The sequence below is a fragment of the Microtus pennsylvanicus genome, chromosome 17, assembly GCF_037038515.1.
Source record: "Microtus pennsylvanicus isolate mMicPen1 chromosome 17, mMicPen1.hap1, whole genome shotgun sequence".
Classification (NCBI taxonomy): Eukaryota; Metazoa; Chordata; class Mammalia; order Rodentia; family Cricetidae; genus Microtus; species Microtus pennsylvanicus.
Window position 1 is genome coordinate 34891612 of NC_134595.1, and position 14697 is coordinate 34906308.

At 44.8% G+C, this 14697-nt stretch overlaps 1 protein-coding gene and 1 pseudogene across 5 annotated transcripts in view; one reads left to right on the plus strand and one right to left on the minus strand.

Annotated features, from left to right (window-relative positions):
- The window catches only part of LOC142837080 (uncharacterized), a 29162-nt pseudogene extending 20975 nt beyond the window's left edge, over nt 1-8187 (plus strand).
- A 2135-nt stretch (nt 8188-10322) lies between these two features.
- Nucleotides 10323-14697, minus strand: part of LOC142836731 (nuclear autoantigen Sp-100-like) — a 65038-nt gene continuing 60663 nt past the window's right edge. Inside the window, exons 19-21 of one of the 5 annotated variants that reach the window (XM_075951252.1) lie at nt 14535-14606; nt 13709-13852; nt 10323-10858 (exon numbers count right to left, since the gene is read on the minus strand). In XM_075951252.1, coding sequence (XP_075807367.1) covers nt 10766-10858; nt 13709-13852; nt 14535-14606 — 309 coding nt within the window. In that variant the 3' untranslated portion in view covers nt 10323-10765. The remainder of the gene's footprint in view (nt 10859-13708; nt 13853-14534; nt 14607-14697) is intronic. The other 4 variants (XM_075951251.1, XM_075951254.1, XM_075951253.1 and 1 more) reach the window with 4 other exon arrangements.

The window sequence follows — 14697 nt, forward strand, 5'->3', positions numbered from 1 at the left end:
AGCAACTCTATTTTTCTTTGTTTAATCAGTATAGCTAAATTGCTTTCTGTGTCCCATCACCTAAACTGGGCAGTGTGTTCTGTATCATCTTGTGGGCAGCCTCCCTGGGTGTTCTCATGAAATCTTGGAGTTTCCTTTAGGGCAGTTGTCTTCACTCCTGATTTAGTCTCAGAGCCCTTTCTTAGTGCTTGGGTCCGCACTGCCCTTTAGGGATTCCTTCACTCTCTGCTCATCTTTCTTCTCCCAAGAAAGTTCAGACTCTCCTCTTTGCTAGCCCATCTTTGAAGCTCTTGGGATTTAAAACTTCTATATATTTATATGGGTATTTCTATGACCTTATTCACCCTACTCTTGAGGGAACCCCTGTTCTTTACTGAGGTCTGTATAGCCCATAGGAGCACTTCTTCCACTGAACTAAGCTTTCACTACACTTGATTAAGCAACTAATTACTTTTGATGATTTTTTCCCCTTGTGCCATTATCCTTAGAAACTGAGAGAGGAGCTAGAGAGATGACTCAGCACTTAAGAGCATCGGCTAGTCTTGCAGAGGACCCGAGTTTGGCTCCCAGAACCTGCACTGGGTAGCTCATGACCACCTGTAACTCCAGCTTCAGGGGATCCAATACCCTCTTTTGGCCTCTGCAGGCACACAATGACAAGAAGATACACAGACATGCATATAACTTTAAAACAAAATCAATCTTAAAAAACCCCCAAAACCTCAAGAGGTTTATTGTCTACAGCAGTGGTTTTCCACCTTCTAATGCCACAACCCTCTAATATACTTCCTTATGCTGCTGTGATCCCAACCATAAAATTATTACATTACTACTTCATAACTAGTAGTAACACATATTTGTGGCTTCCAATGGTCTTAGGTGACCTCTGCAAAGGGATTGCAACCCACAGGTTGAGAACCACCAGTCTATATGATTTCTGTGGTTTGGTTTTGCTTTCTCCTCTTGGTTGCCTTGTAGGAGGGACAAATGATATCTAGACATAAACTATTGATATCTAGAGTGACCCAAGGGTTGGAAGTTCATCTGTGTAATTGTTCCCACTCAACCCCAGTGTACAAGTGGCTGGGGAGGGAGGGGATTTGTCACTCACCCACAGGGACTAATAATTTTCTCCCTCTGTTCAGAGCTAGAGGACAAATATTTATCCCAGAGAAGTAAACAAGACCAGAAACTTGCCACTGTGCACCCACGCTGCGAGCAAGGTACTCAGAACTGGGTGAAATTCTGGTTAACTAAGAGAAAGAGGAGACTTGGAACTGAGCTCCTGGGGTGGTGGGGTGTGGAGTGAGAGTGGGGGATGGGCAGTGCTCTGCAGGGAACTCTGAAGGAATAGAAAACACGGAGGAGTGCTGCTAAAAAAAAAAGCTGAGCGGTGGTGGTGCGTGACTTTAATCCCAGCACTCAGGAGGCCGAGACAGACAGACCTCTGAGAGTTCAGGGCCAGTCTGGTCTACAGACTATACAAAGAAACTCTTGTCTCAAAACTGTACCCTGCTCCCCCCAAAAGGACTTATGTATTTTATTTTATGTCTATGAGTGTTTCTGCTCACATGTCCATGCATGGTGTGTATGCCTGGTACCCACAGAGGTCAGAGGAAAGGGTCAGATCCCCTGCAACTGCCATTCCAGACAGTTGTGAGCCATCACGTGGGAGCTGGGAACTGAACCTGGGCCCTCTGCCAAAACCTCTGTGTCATCCTCCAACACCAGTGTAACTTTGTGTCAAGTTACAAATGACCTGACTGGGACCTCATTAGGATGGGGTGGAGACACATTCTGCTCAGGGAGGATGCGTGTTTCTGATGTTGCTAGGTATCTGACTGGGCATCGGAGTGTGGATTCTATGTTAAGAGTTCTTTGTGGAAAGCTGTGAGGGGCTCACAACTATGGGTCTACAATGAACATCATTCAAGAAGAGACATTTGGTGACGGCAAAGATGATCTATAAATATGAATCTGTGACTATTGTTCAAGAGTAGGAAAGTATAGACATAGAGACATTGAGAAGACATAGTAGAAATACAAAAACAGTGTGTGAATACTTGGAGAGTATCCGGAACAGGAAGAAGGAAGTGGGAATGAGAGGCAGAACAGAAAGGACAAAAGACATAAAAATAAAAGGTACTGGTTGCTGACAGCTCACTTGGGTTGAGTGTTTATTTTTGACTGCTGTGAATTCAGCATTCGAGTTGCCACTCAAGATTGATGTCACTTGGGTGCACCATTTGTAGGCAAGGACACTAAATTCTGGAGAGACCACATATGTAGTTTTCATGAACAAGATATTCAAACCCCAGAGCCTGCTTTCTGAACACTGTGTGGCTACCCAGAGAATTACTGAAAAAGGCAGAAACCGGCAACAAAAGCAGGGTACACAGGTAGAGAGAAAGATACTGGAACCAAAGAGTGGCAAGAGCGGAAGTGGTTGGGGATGGCACTGAACACTCACGAAAAGGCCAGCGGAAGTGTGGGGGTGTGCCTTTGGGTATCCTCTAGCCATGGATATGAAGGTGAGTCCCCAACCAAGTGCTAGGGTGGCCCAAGGAGGACTCTGCTCATCCAGGGGTGAGCCATGCACTCTACAAGTCTGACTTCAAGAATCAGGGGGACCTTGTGATCTCCAGATGGGCTCTGGATTGATGTTTTAAGGGGTCCTTTAGCTCTTGCATCTTGAAGACAAAAGAGAACTCTTACTTCACTCCTGAAACAAACATCTAATTTTTGCTCCATAGGAGCTGGAGACAGCTGCTCTCAAGGAAGTCTGACCTGGTCACCCTCAGATCCCGCCTCATCTGATGGTCTGTTTTTGTTAACTCTCTGTGCCTTTTGTGGTCTCATCCCATTCTGTCACATGCTTTGGGCCATCTGCTTGTATTACTGACTGTCCAGAGTGCTCAGTGTTTGCAGCTGTTACCTCTCCAAATTCAGGGTTTAAATGCCAGGGTCTTTGTTCCCTGCCGTGCTTAGGAGGGTTTCTGAACCTGTCTATTTAATTGATTAATGCACTTAATTAAAAGCTGCAGGTTATTTTATTTATTCATTTTTGTATGTAGAGGTGTTTTGCTTATGTTTATGTTTGTGTGTCATGGGCATGTAGAGCCCTCGAAGCTTCAAATTTGAAGGTAGCTTCAAATCTCTGTAACTGGAGTTACAGGTGGTTGTTAGCTCCCATGTGGCTGCTCGGAACTGAACCCAGGTCCTCTGAAAGAGCAGCCAGTGCTCCCCTGGGTCATCTCTCTAGTCCCAAATCTCAGGATCTTATTCATTATGTCACAATATCATGTTTATAAAAGTACGTTGTTGTCTAGGGGCCATCCGACCTGGAAGTGGAAAACCATTGTCAGAGTCTACAGAGTCTTCGTGGAATGTGAAGTCAAAGCACGCAGATACGGTCCATTCGATTCTTCATCCGCATGAGTCTCATCGGACCAACTATGAACGTACGCAAGCAGGTGAGGCTGGGACAGTCTGGTATCTGCCTGGGCGATGGGTGATGGCTGTCGGCCGCATATCCCAGGGCAGCGGAGGTGTCTTTGCTATTCCACACGATCTTTAAAAACAAAGCTGCAACCCCAGCAGAATGGACCAATGTCCACAGCAAGGAGACAATGATGTAAGTCAATGTTGTATCTGATACTTTCCCTGATGAGGACAATCACAGAAATAGTCTGGGAGAAGAGAGACAGCGGCAAAGTCCACTGGACTTGGGAAGTTCCTCTGGAGAGTAAGGAGAGACAGAAATGGGGGTGACCCTAGATATCAATACATTATTACCTCCTTGCGGGAGAAGCCGCAGTGCCTGTGGATGGAAGCTGGGGAGACAGAAGGAGTGGCAAGAGAGGGAGGTGAGCAAGGCTTACTGGAGGTGAGCTGGGGTCCTCAGAGGGCAGTATTTTCTCCTGAGCTGCAGCTCACTGTAGCTCCCAACACCCAACCTTAGAATGATCACATTTTCCTAGCCATGGCGTCTGGGACCCCTCTCTTTCTCTGTCTCTTAAGTTCCCAGTAAGCCTAATGTTCCCCAACTCCAAAAGGAGGAAAGGTTAGACAAGACCCCCTTCCTACATCCACATGAAGGACAAGACAAAGGATCGGATTGACACTTGTTAAAATTACTTCAATATTTTTATTATTGTCCGTGTGGATGATGTCCGTGTGGGTCCATGTGTCATATAGCATGTACACGGAGGTCAGGGGACAAGAGTGGGCTCCAGGGATTTGACTCAACTCATCAGGCTCCGGCGGCAGCGTGTGCTTTACCCCCTGGGCCATCTTAGAGCCCCATCTCACACTATAGACGACTTGTGCATCAGATCATTGTGTGAAGGGAGGGGGTACTCGCTTTCTCCTCACTCACCCCTGCCTCTTTCACGTACTCTAGCCAGCTTCTAGCTGCATCTAAGATAGGAGGGAGGCAAGGTAGCTGAGGCGGGAGATTCTAGAAGCCCATTATCTAATATTAGCATCGCTTTAGAGAGAGTGTCTCCTTAAGCCCGGCTTCTTGTAGCCCTTTGCTTGTTGTTGTCTGCTTGCCACTTTCTTCCTCCCTGGAGGTAAGGGACAAAGGGGACCCAAGTAGAGGATGAGGAAAGAAAACATAGATGAACCGTCAAGCAGTGAATTACAGAGGTGAGTCCAGCCTTGCTTTTCCAGCTTGGCAGACATGGGTACGGAGGTTATCTTTATCTGGATGGTTAAAGTTACCACTGAAGCATGAAAACGTGTGTGGTCCTCAGGCTCGCAAGTGAGAGAGATCACAGAAGGCTTCTTGGAGGAAGAAGGGAGGGGTGGGACTCCGTGATAGAGCAGGAAGGGCTGGCCTTTCCCCGAAGGGTGTGTGTGTTTCCTGATTACTTCTGTTGAATACAGGCTGTTTTTATGTATGCTGCTCAGACTACTTGGGGTAGGGAAGCTGGAGCCATAACACTCAGGCCTTTGATTGACAGCAGCCAGCATCACTCTGCAGTGAGCCTAAACAGCCACAGTCTGGGGGTAGGATTCAGGGTCAGGCATCACCTCTGCTGAGCCCCTTGCACCTGGCAGGGCTGCCATCCTAGCAGCGGCATCTGCTCCAGCCTCTGTGGCTGCTGGGGAAACCCTTGTTGCCACGGCAACCATTAACTTCTGCACTTGGATTCTGCCACTGGAGTCTGCCACTCTAGATGCCCGCTTCAGCCTGACCTGAGTGGCCACCTGCTGTAGCCACTTGAGCAGGGGTCACCACAGCCTCTCAGCTTAGACAACTTGTTCAGTTGCCAAGGCAACCTCCGCAACCAGTTCCTGGAATGGCCCTGTGCGGGTGGCCAGCCTCACTTCTGACTGGAGGTGGATTTTCCTATAGCCTCCTGGGGTGAGCACAGATCTTCCTTCTCAGCTGAAGGATCTCAAATGTAGTGCACCAAACCGAGCGCAGCCTCTTCTTCACAAACCTTCCCGTCTTCAACCCCTTCTCCTTCTTTGCCGCAGATCCTTCTTTGCTAAGGTGGATACACGCCCAGTTCTTCAAGCTGGAAGCCCGGGAGTCCTTTTGAGTCCTTCTTTCCCTCAGCATCCAGGCCCTATCAGTTACCCCGCTCTGTGAACATGACCTGACCAGAACGTAACATAAGATCTGTCATATAATAGCACTATTTCTGGACCCTGAACGTGGGACCTGTGTTTTGGTACTGTGATATTGCTGGTGTGTTTATGTGGAAAACTTCAGGGCCAGCGAGATGGTGCAGCAGGAAAGGGCACTTGCTATCATGTCTGATGACCCAAGTTCAATTCCTGGAGCCCACATGGTGAAAATTGAGAACTGACTCCTGAAGGTTGTCCTTGACCTCCACATCTTCTTGTGTGTGCAAGCACACACACACACACACACACACACACACACACACACACACACACACACACACTACAAAATTAACAAAAGTTGAAAACAGCAAAAACAGTTGTAAGAATTACATTTATGCAGCAGTTGTCTCTCAGTATCTCTGGAGAAATAGATTCTCTTCATGGGTACCGAAACCCACAGATGTTCAAATCTTTAGTGTAATGTACACACATCCTCTTATTTACTTCCAGTCATTTCTAGATTGCTCACCACATGTAATACAAATATAATAGGAATAGTTGCCTTGTTCCATTGTTTGGGGATAGCGACAAGAACTAAATGTGTTCCTGCTCAATACAGATGTAATATGTTTTTCTAAGTGTCTCTGATACGTGGCTGCTTGAATCTTTGGATACAGAACCTGAGGATGGGACAGTCACAAGAATTAAGTTGAGAACTTCAGGTCTTTCTTTTGTTTTTGTTTTTCAAGACAGGGTTTCTCTGTGTAGTGTTGGCTGTCCTGGAACTCACTCTGTAGACCAGGCTGGCTTTGAACTCAGAGAGCTACCTGCTTCTGCCTTATGAGTGCTGGGATTAAAGGCGTGTATCACCATACCAGGCAGGAGAACTTCAGGTCTTAACAGAGTTAAAATGACTTGATTATGTCAGGAATACAAACTTTAGCTGACATAGTTATTAATTGGTAAATGATAGTAACAGGGAGAGGGAAAAGAGAAAACAGAAAAAGATGGTGTCAGGGCTGCGAGAAAAAACTTGAGGTCTGAAGAAAGGAAGGTGTGCTGTAGGGTGAGGTAGATAAAATAAGTGTGAAGGCTCCTTCCTTCCTTTCTTTCTTCTTCTCTCCCTCCCTCCTTCCCTCTCTTTTTGAGACCAGTTCTTATTTTACGTAGTCATGTTGAGCTTGAACTCATGATTGACCCTGTGTTAATAGGTGAGTCAACAACTCTTGGCTAAGGTCGCAAAAGTTTAGCACTATCCTTGTGCTCTTCAGTCAAGTGTCAGGGGAGAGAGAACAGGATCCATGAAGCCTTTTCAAGGGAGCAGATGAGAATTCTTCAAGTAACATTCCCTTCTTTTTCAGGGACAAACCTACGTACACATGAAAATTGGATGCAACCTTGTTTTGTGAAACAAGAAAGCTTACAGAAGCCAGGGACAATGCAGAACCAAGAGGATGACATCATTGGTAAGGATAACTTAAGATGCCTGTGCTGATGGGTGACCCTTCTAAGTCACAGTGGAGGTGACTGGCTGAGCATGTGATCAAAGCCCAGCTCGGTGGCCCTGGGAGCCCCAGATAGATGCAGGGAGCCATGGGCTCTGGCACTCCATTAATTAGGAAAGCAGGTAGGCAATTGGATGGTTTTAAGAGATCTGGGAGGAAAGAGTTACAAGGAAATGTTAGACAAGGAAGCCAAGGGTGTGTGTGGGTAGTGGGGGATGGGGTAGAGGCAGAAAGCACTGGGGATCCACAGAGTGAGAGAAGGCAGAGGGAGGGGCCAGCAGGGACAGAGAAATGGGTAGAGACAGCAGGAAGGGGGAAAAGAGCCTAAGGAGATGTGACAGTAAGGCTGTGGGATAACCAAAGCCACCTCAAAGTCAGCATTGAGTAGAACACAGTGGAGGGACCAACTATGGCAGGGGCATTGCTACCTAAACATTGCCCAAGCTTCTGGGTCATCCCTGTGTCTGCATTCTGGGGTTCCAGTAGAATCAGCTTTGAGGTCATTCACCGAGAGCCCTAAGGGGTTTTGTATTGCTGTGCAGTGATCAGCAGTGATGAGGAAGATGAGAGCGAACTCCTGGAACTCTTCACCTTGACACCGAGACGCAGGCAGCAGGTGGATGAGGAGGGTGAGGATCATGTACCCTGGACTCCAGAATGCAGAGGTTCCCTTAGGAGATCAGGTCTCCTGTTTCCTGACTCTCCATTCTTGGGGGACATCGAAGAGCCCAGCCGCCCATTCTCTACACCTTCCTTTTTATGACCCTTGTGAAGATGTGGTTCCAGACCTTAGCAAACCCCCGAAACCTTAGCACAACTGAGTCCATGATGGAAGTGCCACTCAAGCTGTAAAACTCAGCATATGGACATTACTACCTGCCAAAATGAAAATGAAGAATGAATCTCTCAAAGTCCATAGTTCTGGGAAAGTCTCTAAATGTTCAACCTTGCCTTTTGGCTCATGTAGCTCTGCTTCTGGCTAATGGTTCTTGTTAACGGAAACACTCAACCCAGAACATTAATTTTGTACTTACAAACTTTAGGGCCATACTGAGATCTGAAACACCTAGTGTAGTCAGTGGTTGGCTAATAAAGATTTTCATTGGATTAAATATGTGTCCAAGCAGTCTTCTCTTGTGGGTACCCCACAGCAGAGAGGTTAGACAATAGTCTCTGGCTTTATTGATAGAGTCAAAAGAAAATGGGGCACTTACAAGTTTTATTTTGATTCTTCCCTTTCATATAACCTTAACTATCTGAAGCATAATAGCCTTTATCCCCATTTCCTTGCATAGAGTTCTTGAATGTCCTGAGTGTTCATTAGCTGACTGTATTTGTGAATACCTATGAGGATGAGGCAGAAGGCTAGCCTGGGCCTCAAAGTGATGCTGCTGGGAGTGTCTGTCTGGATCAGGTGTTTCCAGGCATGTTGTTCAAAGAATTGAAAAAGCATAAACAAATAGTAAAGAATAAAGGGATTTTATTCAGAAAAAAAAATAAAGTTTAGGTTCCCAAGACCTCCCTGGGTAACTGACACCCTGGTTGACAAGCTGAGGCATGAATGGTGGGCAAGCTGCCCTGCCACACTTGAGTGAACCAGCCAATGGGAACAAGGTAAGTGCACCAAAGAACAAGGCTTCTAGGAAAGTCCCTAACCTCTGAAACCTGAGGTGGGAACATATAACTGCAACCTGGCAGAGATGATTGTGGTTTTTGTGCTTAAACACTTGCTGACATGAACGTTTGGGGATGCAGTCAGCTCCCAAGTCTGTACTGTTGTCCCTGATTGGACTTCTGCCATGCTCCTCAGTAACAAAACCTTGCTTTGTGTGACTTCTTGTGTCTGCTTGGGTTGTTTCAAGCCTCAGATCCACAACTATATTTATGTGTGTATATATATATATATATATATATATATATATGTATGTATAATGCATATATATACATATATGCACATATGTATTTATCTACAACTATAAATATCCATTCTGTAAGTTCTGCTCCTCTAGAGAACCTTGACTAATATTAATACACTGAATAAGAGAACTTAATAAAATGGTTTGGAATGAGTAAATTTATTAATTATATAGCAAATCAAAGTAAAATCATAGATAGTAAAACAATATCTAATTGAATGCTCAAATAGCCCCCAGACATAGACCACAGAAGCCCCATTGAAAAAGTCGTTTGGAGTTTCACATAGAGTCTAGGGCTGGGCAGGATTTCTTCAGATGAGGCTTCCAAGCGAAAGAACAGAGAGCAACAGTGTAGGATATGATGTCTCAGGAATAATTTGATGAATTATGAAACAAACCTGCTTAGCCATCATCAATAGAGCCAGGGAATGTTCAAGGAAAAACTTGCCTAATGGTCCCAGGTTTTGTTTTGTTTTGAGACAGGTCTTTCTAAATATCCCTGGCTGCCCTGGAACCCACTCTGTAGAGCAGGCTGGTCTTTAACTCACAGAGATATGTCTGCCTCTGCCTCCCGAGTACTGGGATTAAAGACGTGTGCCACCACCACATCCAGCTTTTACCTGAGGTTCGGGGTCCCTTTTGAAGACAAAGTATATGTCCCCAGTTTGTTTATTGTTCTAGTCTCCCTTGTCTTTTATTTTAGATGCTTCCTGGAAAATAAAGTTTATTCTTGAACAGGTGAATCCAGTTAGCGACTTTATGACATTTAGCAGAGTTCCTTTTAAAACTGGCTAAAGTCTGTCTATCTGATTGGCAGTTGTTTTGATTATACTTTCCTTTTGGGTATCTAAGACCATGTAGGTGGCCAAAGATAAACCTTTCTGTTTGTAAAGTCTGTTGAGACTCTGTATGTGTTTCACTTAGGGGTTTAGGAATGACCCATTGGCTACCATAGCTTTCCTCTATCAGCCGTGTGGTCTGCAGGGAAGGGTCAGGGCCCTGCTGACTGTGTGCCTTCCTTTGGAAGCATAGGGAACATGTCTGTCTCCATTGGTTCTCATCCCTGTGGAATGTCCATGGATCAGAATCCAATTGCTGGAGACTCCAGGGCCTGTCTGATCAAGAGGCCAGGTGACTTAGCAGGATTCCTTGTCTAGGAGGTACTGGCTGGCTTTGGAGTATAAGGGTTAAAAATGAGTTTCTTTCTGAGCCCTTTATCTTCACAGAAGGACAGCCTTACTAGTTTCATGATGCTAAATCGTGTATAACATTTAGAGAAAGTTTAGACAAATAAGCAAACAAAAACTTACACACACACAAAAAAACATGTCTTGGTTAGGGTTTCTATTGCTGTGATAAACACCATGAGCAAAATCGACTTGGAGAGGAGAAAGTTTTATTTCAGGTTATAGCTTAGAGTCTATTATTCAAGGAAATCAGGGCAGCATACTTGGGTTTAAAATTGGGGAGGGGTTCAATCCTGCTCCCAGAGTCACCTTCTCAGTGGGCTCCCTCAGCACCTGACAGCTCAACATTGTGATGTACATTGCAAACGTTAAGTTTTATTTAGGAAGGTAAATAAACAGGAACTGGAAGGACAATACAGAAAGTCGGAGGTAGAAGGTTGGCAGAGCGTATACACAGAAGGGCAGAGGGGAGGGTGGGCTCTCCGAGCACTGTGCAGCTGACGGCTGGAGGGATGGGTGATGGACGGAATCAAAGGACTATGAGAACAGAACCACCGGTGTGCTTACACGTTTGATGTTATTTGCTTGTACCTTGGATTGAAAAAGTTCTTTTGAAAGTCTCCTCAAATAGACTTCCTACTTTGACTCCACGGTTGCTGAACTTGTGATTCTGAAAAGGAATCAGGAAATTAGTGCTCGCCATAGCTTGCTAAGCTCAGCCAACCAATCCTCTGGATAGCCCAGAACCTTGTTCAGACTATTCCAAGTGGGGAGGTCTAACCCACCTAAGAGGAGGTTATGGGGCCTGCGAGATGGCTCAGTGGGTAAAGGCACCTGTTGCTAAGCAGCCTGAGTTCAATCCTGGGATCCACGTGGCAGAAAGGGAACCTACTCTAGCAAGTTGTTCCCAGACCTCCACATGCACCGCTCCATGGCTTGCACTGAGGCACTGTCTCCCCCCAAAATAAAATGAATAGAAGTGTAACCATTTTTTTTTAAATAAAGAGGTTATATTCCCTGAGAGTTTGGTTATGTCTTTTCTTGGGAAGACAGAAATAAAACTAGTATTGCAGGCTGAATATCCCTTGCTCCACATGCCTGAGATCAGCAGTGGTTTGAGTTTCAGATGCTGGGATATTTGTCTATACATGATGAGACACCACAGAAATAGGATTGAAGTCAAAAATTAAAAAAATTCATCCAGTTTATATAAATATTTCACAGATAACGTGAAGCAATTTTATGCAATATATTTCAAATATGTTGCAAGAAACAAAGTTTTCATGGTATGAGATTTTCCACTCTACCATGTTGGTCTAGGTGAGATATGACAGCAGAAATGAGCAGAGTCTTCCTTTCCCTGAACTTTTAATTTCCTGGGAATTTATTAGGCTAGATAAGGAGTTATGAAATTTGAATAAGTGGCAGAATCTTAGTGCAATAACTTAAAACGGAAATGCTAGCTGGGTGGTGGTGGTACACCCTTCTGTCTCATCCTAGGGAAGTGGAGGCGGGTGGAGCTCTGTGAGTTCAAGACTGTTCGGGTCTACGCAGCAAGACCCTTCTAAAAGTATCCTTTCAGCAAGTCACTTGTCACGCTTAGTTAAAAATAAACTAAAAGACGATATTAGGGTCTCAAACTAGCCACAAAAGGTAAACTGATATAATGCTACTTATTCATTTTGGACCCAGCACTAACAAACAGTAGGAAGTAGAGTCAATGACAATGAATTCAGTTACCTGTATCTTTTCTCATACACTCATTCTAAATTTGGGGCACAAAGAGGCGTCTTTGACTGACAATAGAGTTAAAATAAAAAGTAATGGAGTGACATTAATTGCTCTTTCTAGGTTGATGAGGGACAGTGGAATATAGTTCCTACACCCCAAACTCATGTCACTCTGGACAAGATGAAGTTTTCATGCCCACTTCATGCCTCAGTGGACAAAAACTCAATGTGACAATGTCATTGTATCTCCTTCCCCACCTCTCAGTTGTCTACCTTGACCTCTGTCTGGTGTTCTAGACTCTGGCTGTACTTTCTTTTCACTAAAACTGGCTTAGATTTCCTTCTTGTCTCCCCTCAGATCTTTGAGAAAGTGTTTTAAAGACATGCCCCCAACCTTAGGTCACCCCATTCAATGACAAGTGGGATTTTCTAATTCTGTGGCAATTTAAAAAGATTTATTGCTATTTATTACAATTATTATTAAAGTATTATTAATATTGGTATCCGTCAGAAGGAAAGGCAGAGCATCACTCAGCACTGCTCAGAGAAGCCGCTTCTTGCAGTAGATGAGAATTAACAGACACACAACTGGACAAGGTCCATAGACTGACTATGGAGCATTCAGTTCTAGATGGATGCCTTTTTTTGGAGGAGGGTTGAGACAGGAATTCTCCGTAGCTTTGGACCCTGTCCTATAATTAGTTCTTGTAGACCAGGCTGGCATTGAACTCACAGAGATCCGGCTGCCTCTGTCTCCTGAGGACTGGGATAAAAGGCAGGCCAAGAACAGCCTCAAGGCTCAGGGATCTAAGTGGAAGAAGTGACACAGAGACTGTCCGACCTTGAAGTGGTGATGAGTTCAAGAAACAGCATCATCCAGCCACTGGAGAGCTCATACACCACAAGCCTCATGGTTTACTGGCAAGGTTTTGGCCCGTCTGTCTCCTGCAGTGACTACATGGTATCTCCGTGATCCGGCCTATTCTCTCTATCTGCTTGGAGTTCCTGCCATGCCCCATTCTGTGCTGCAATAGGCCCAAAGCAGCTTCTTTATTAACTAATGACACTCACAGCATATAGAGGGAAATCCTACATCACATACACATAGAGACTCTGATGGGATGCTGAAGGAAGACCTGCAGAGGTTCAAACCAGACAAAACCTCATCCCTGAGAAGAAAACACCTAGTCATACCCCTAATCAGAAAGCTATTCACAGTAAGTACCTGCTGGGACGGCGAAAGTTAGTTTTCTCCAACAGAGTGTCACTGGGTATATCAGCCTTTCAGGACAGGCGCCGTGCCCAGGAGTAGCTGATCCACATAAAACAGCCTCTAGGTTTTTGTTCTTTGTTCTCTTTGTTCATGTGTGTGTCTGGGGGCGGGGGCACACACTTTTGTGTTGTTTTGCTATCTTTTGTCTGGTTTATCTGTTTCTTTTAGTTTGTTTTGTTTACCTTTGTTTTGTTTACCTTTGTTTTGTTTTGTTTTTTTGAGAGGGAGAAAATCTGCAGTTGAGTAAATAGGGAAGTGAGGAGGACCTGGGAAGACTTGGGAGAAGGGGAAGAATACTATGAAAATGTGTGAAAACTGACTGTCCCAAAGTGAACTTCCAGAGGTGCAATGTGAGTCACTGCTGCTTTCCCCACGGGCATCATGGGACTTTTTGAATCCTCCCTCAACTTTGACTTGTATGGGCTTGCCCCATGATGAGGGGAATTGTAGCATCTACCTGACATGAGGAAAAATGACTCACCTCAGAGAGAAAAGAAAGCAAAGCAGAGGCTCTTACTTTGTAAAATATGCTGTGGTTATGAAAGATGAGGCGCATGTCTGCAACAAAATGTTGTACCGAGTGGTATGCCTTCTTGTTCAGCTTGTTCTTGATTTTTTCTAACCACATGTGTTCCTGGAGGGCTGGAAAGTCTTCTTTCCTCTGTTGTGGAAAGCGCAGAAGCGGGGAGGGGGGGGGAGATTGCTGTCAGCATAGTCCTTTGTCAGTCTACCACATATTCCCATGGTTGTGAATTCTGAATGCTTGCATCTCCATCCCTCTAACTCATAGGGTGAAATCCTAACCCCTGGCATACTGGAAGTAAGAAGTAAAGGCTTTGAAATTGGGTTATGAAGGAACAGCCTCTGGGAGTTGGGTTAGTGCCCTTGTTAAGACTTTGGGAAACTCTCAGTCTCTTTTCACCATTCGAAGGAACAGTCAGAAGTGAGTTGCCTGCTTCCTAGAAGACTTTTAGCCAGTTATGATGGCACACACATTTAACCCCAGCTTTTAGGAGGCAGAGGCAAATGAATCTCTATGAGTTCAAGGCCTTCTTGGTCTACAGAATGAATTCCGGGTCAGACAGAGATGCCTTGAGACCTTGTCTCAAACAAAGAAGTAGAAGACCCTCACCAGAAGCCAGACTTTATCTACACCTTGGCCTCAGACCTTCAGTGTCCAGAACCATAAAAAACAAATTTATATTGTGTATACTGCCCCAGTTTATGGTAGTTTGCTATGTATGGCTTCCTGCACAAAGACACTCAACAAGAAGGCAAGAGAAAGCCAACTTTTATCGGAATAAAACCATTCACAAGATTTCAGTTTTGCTGTTCTTACTTACTTGCTTTGGTTTGAATTTAAAAAAGACACTTTTTGAATGGCAATAGACAGTCAAGAGAAGCAGCTCACATTTCTGCAAAAGATGAAAGGCAATCTAAGTGGAAGGCAATTTAGGGAGAAAAGGCCTGCTTAAATTCCAAGATTCAACAAATGACTCTCAGACC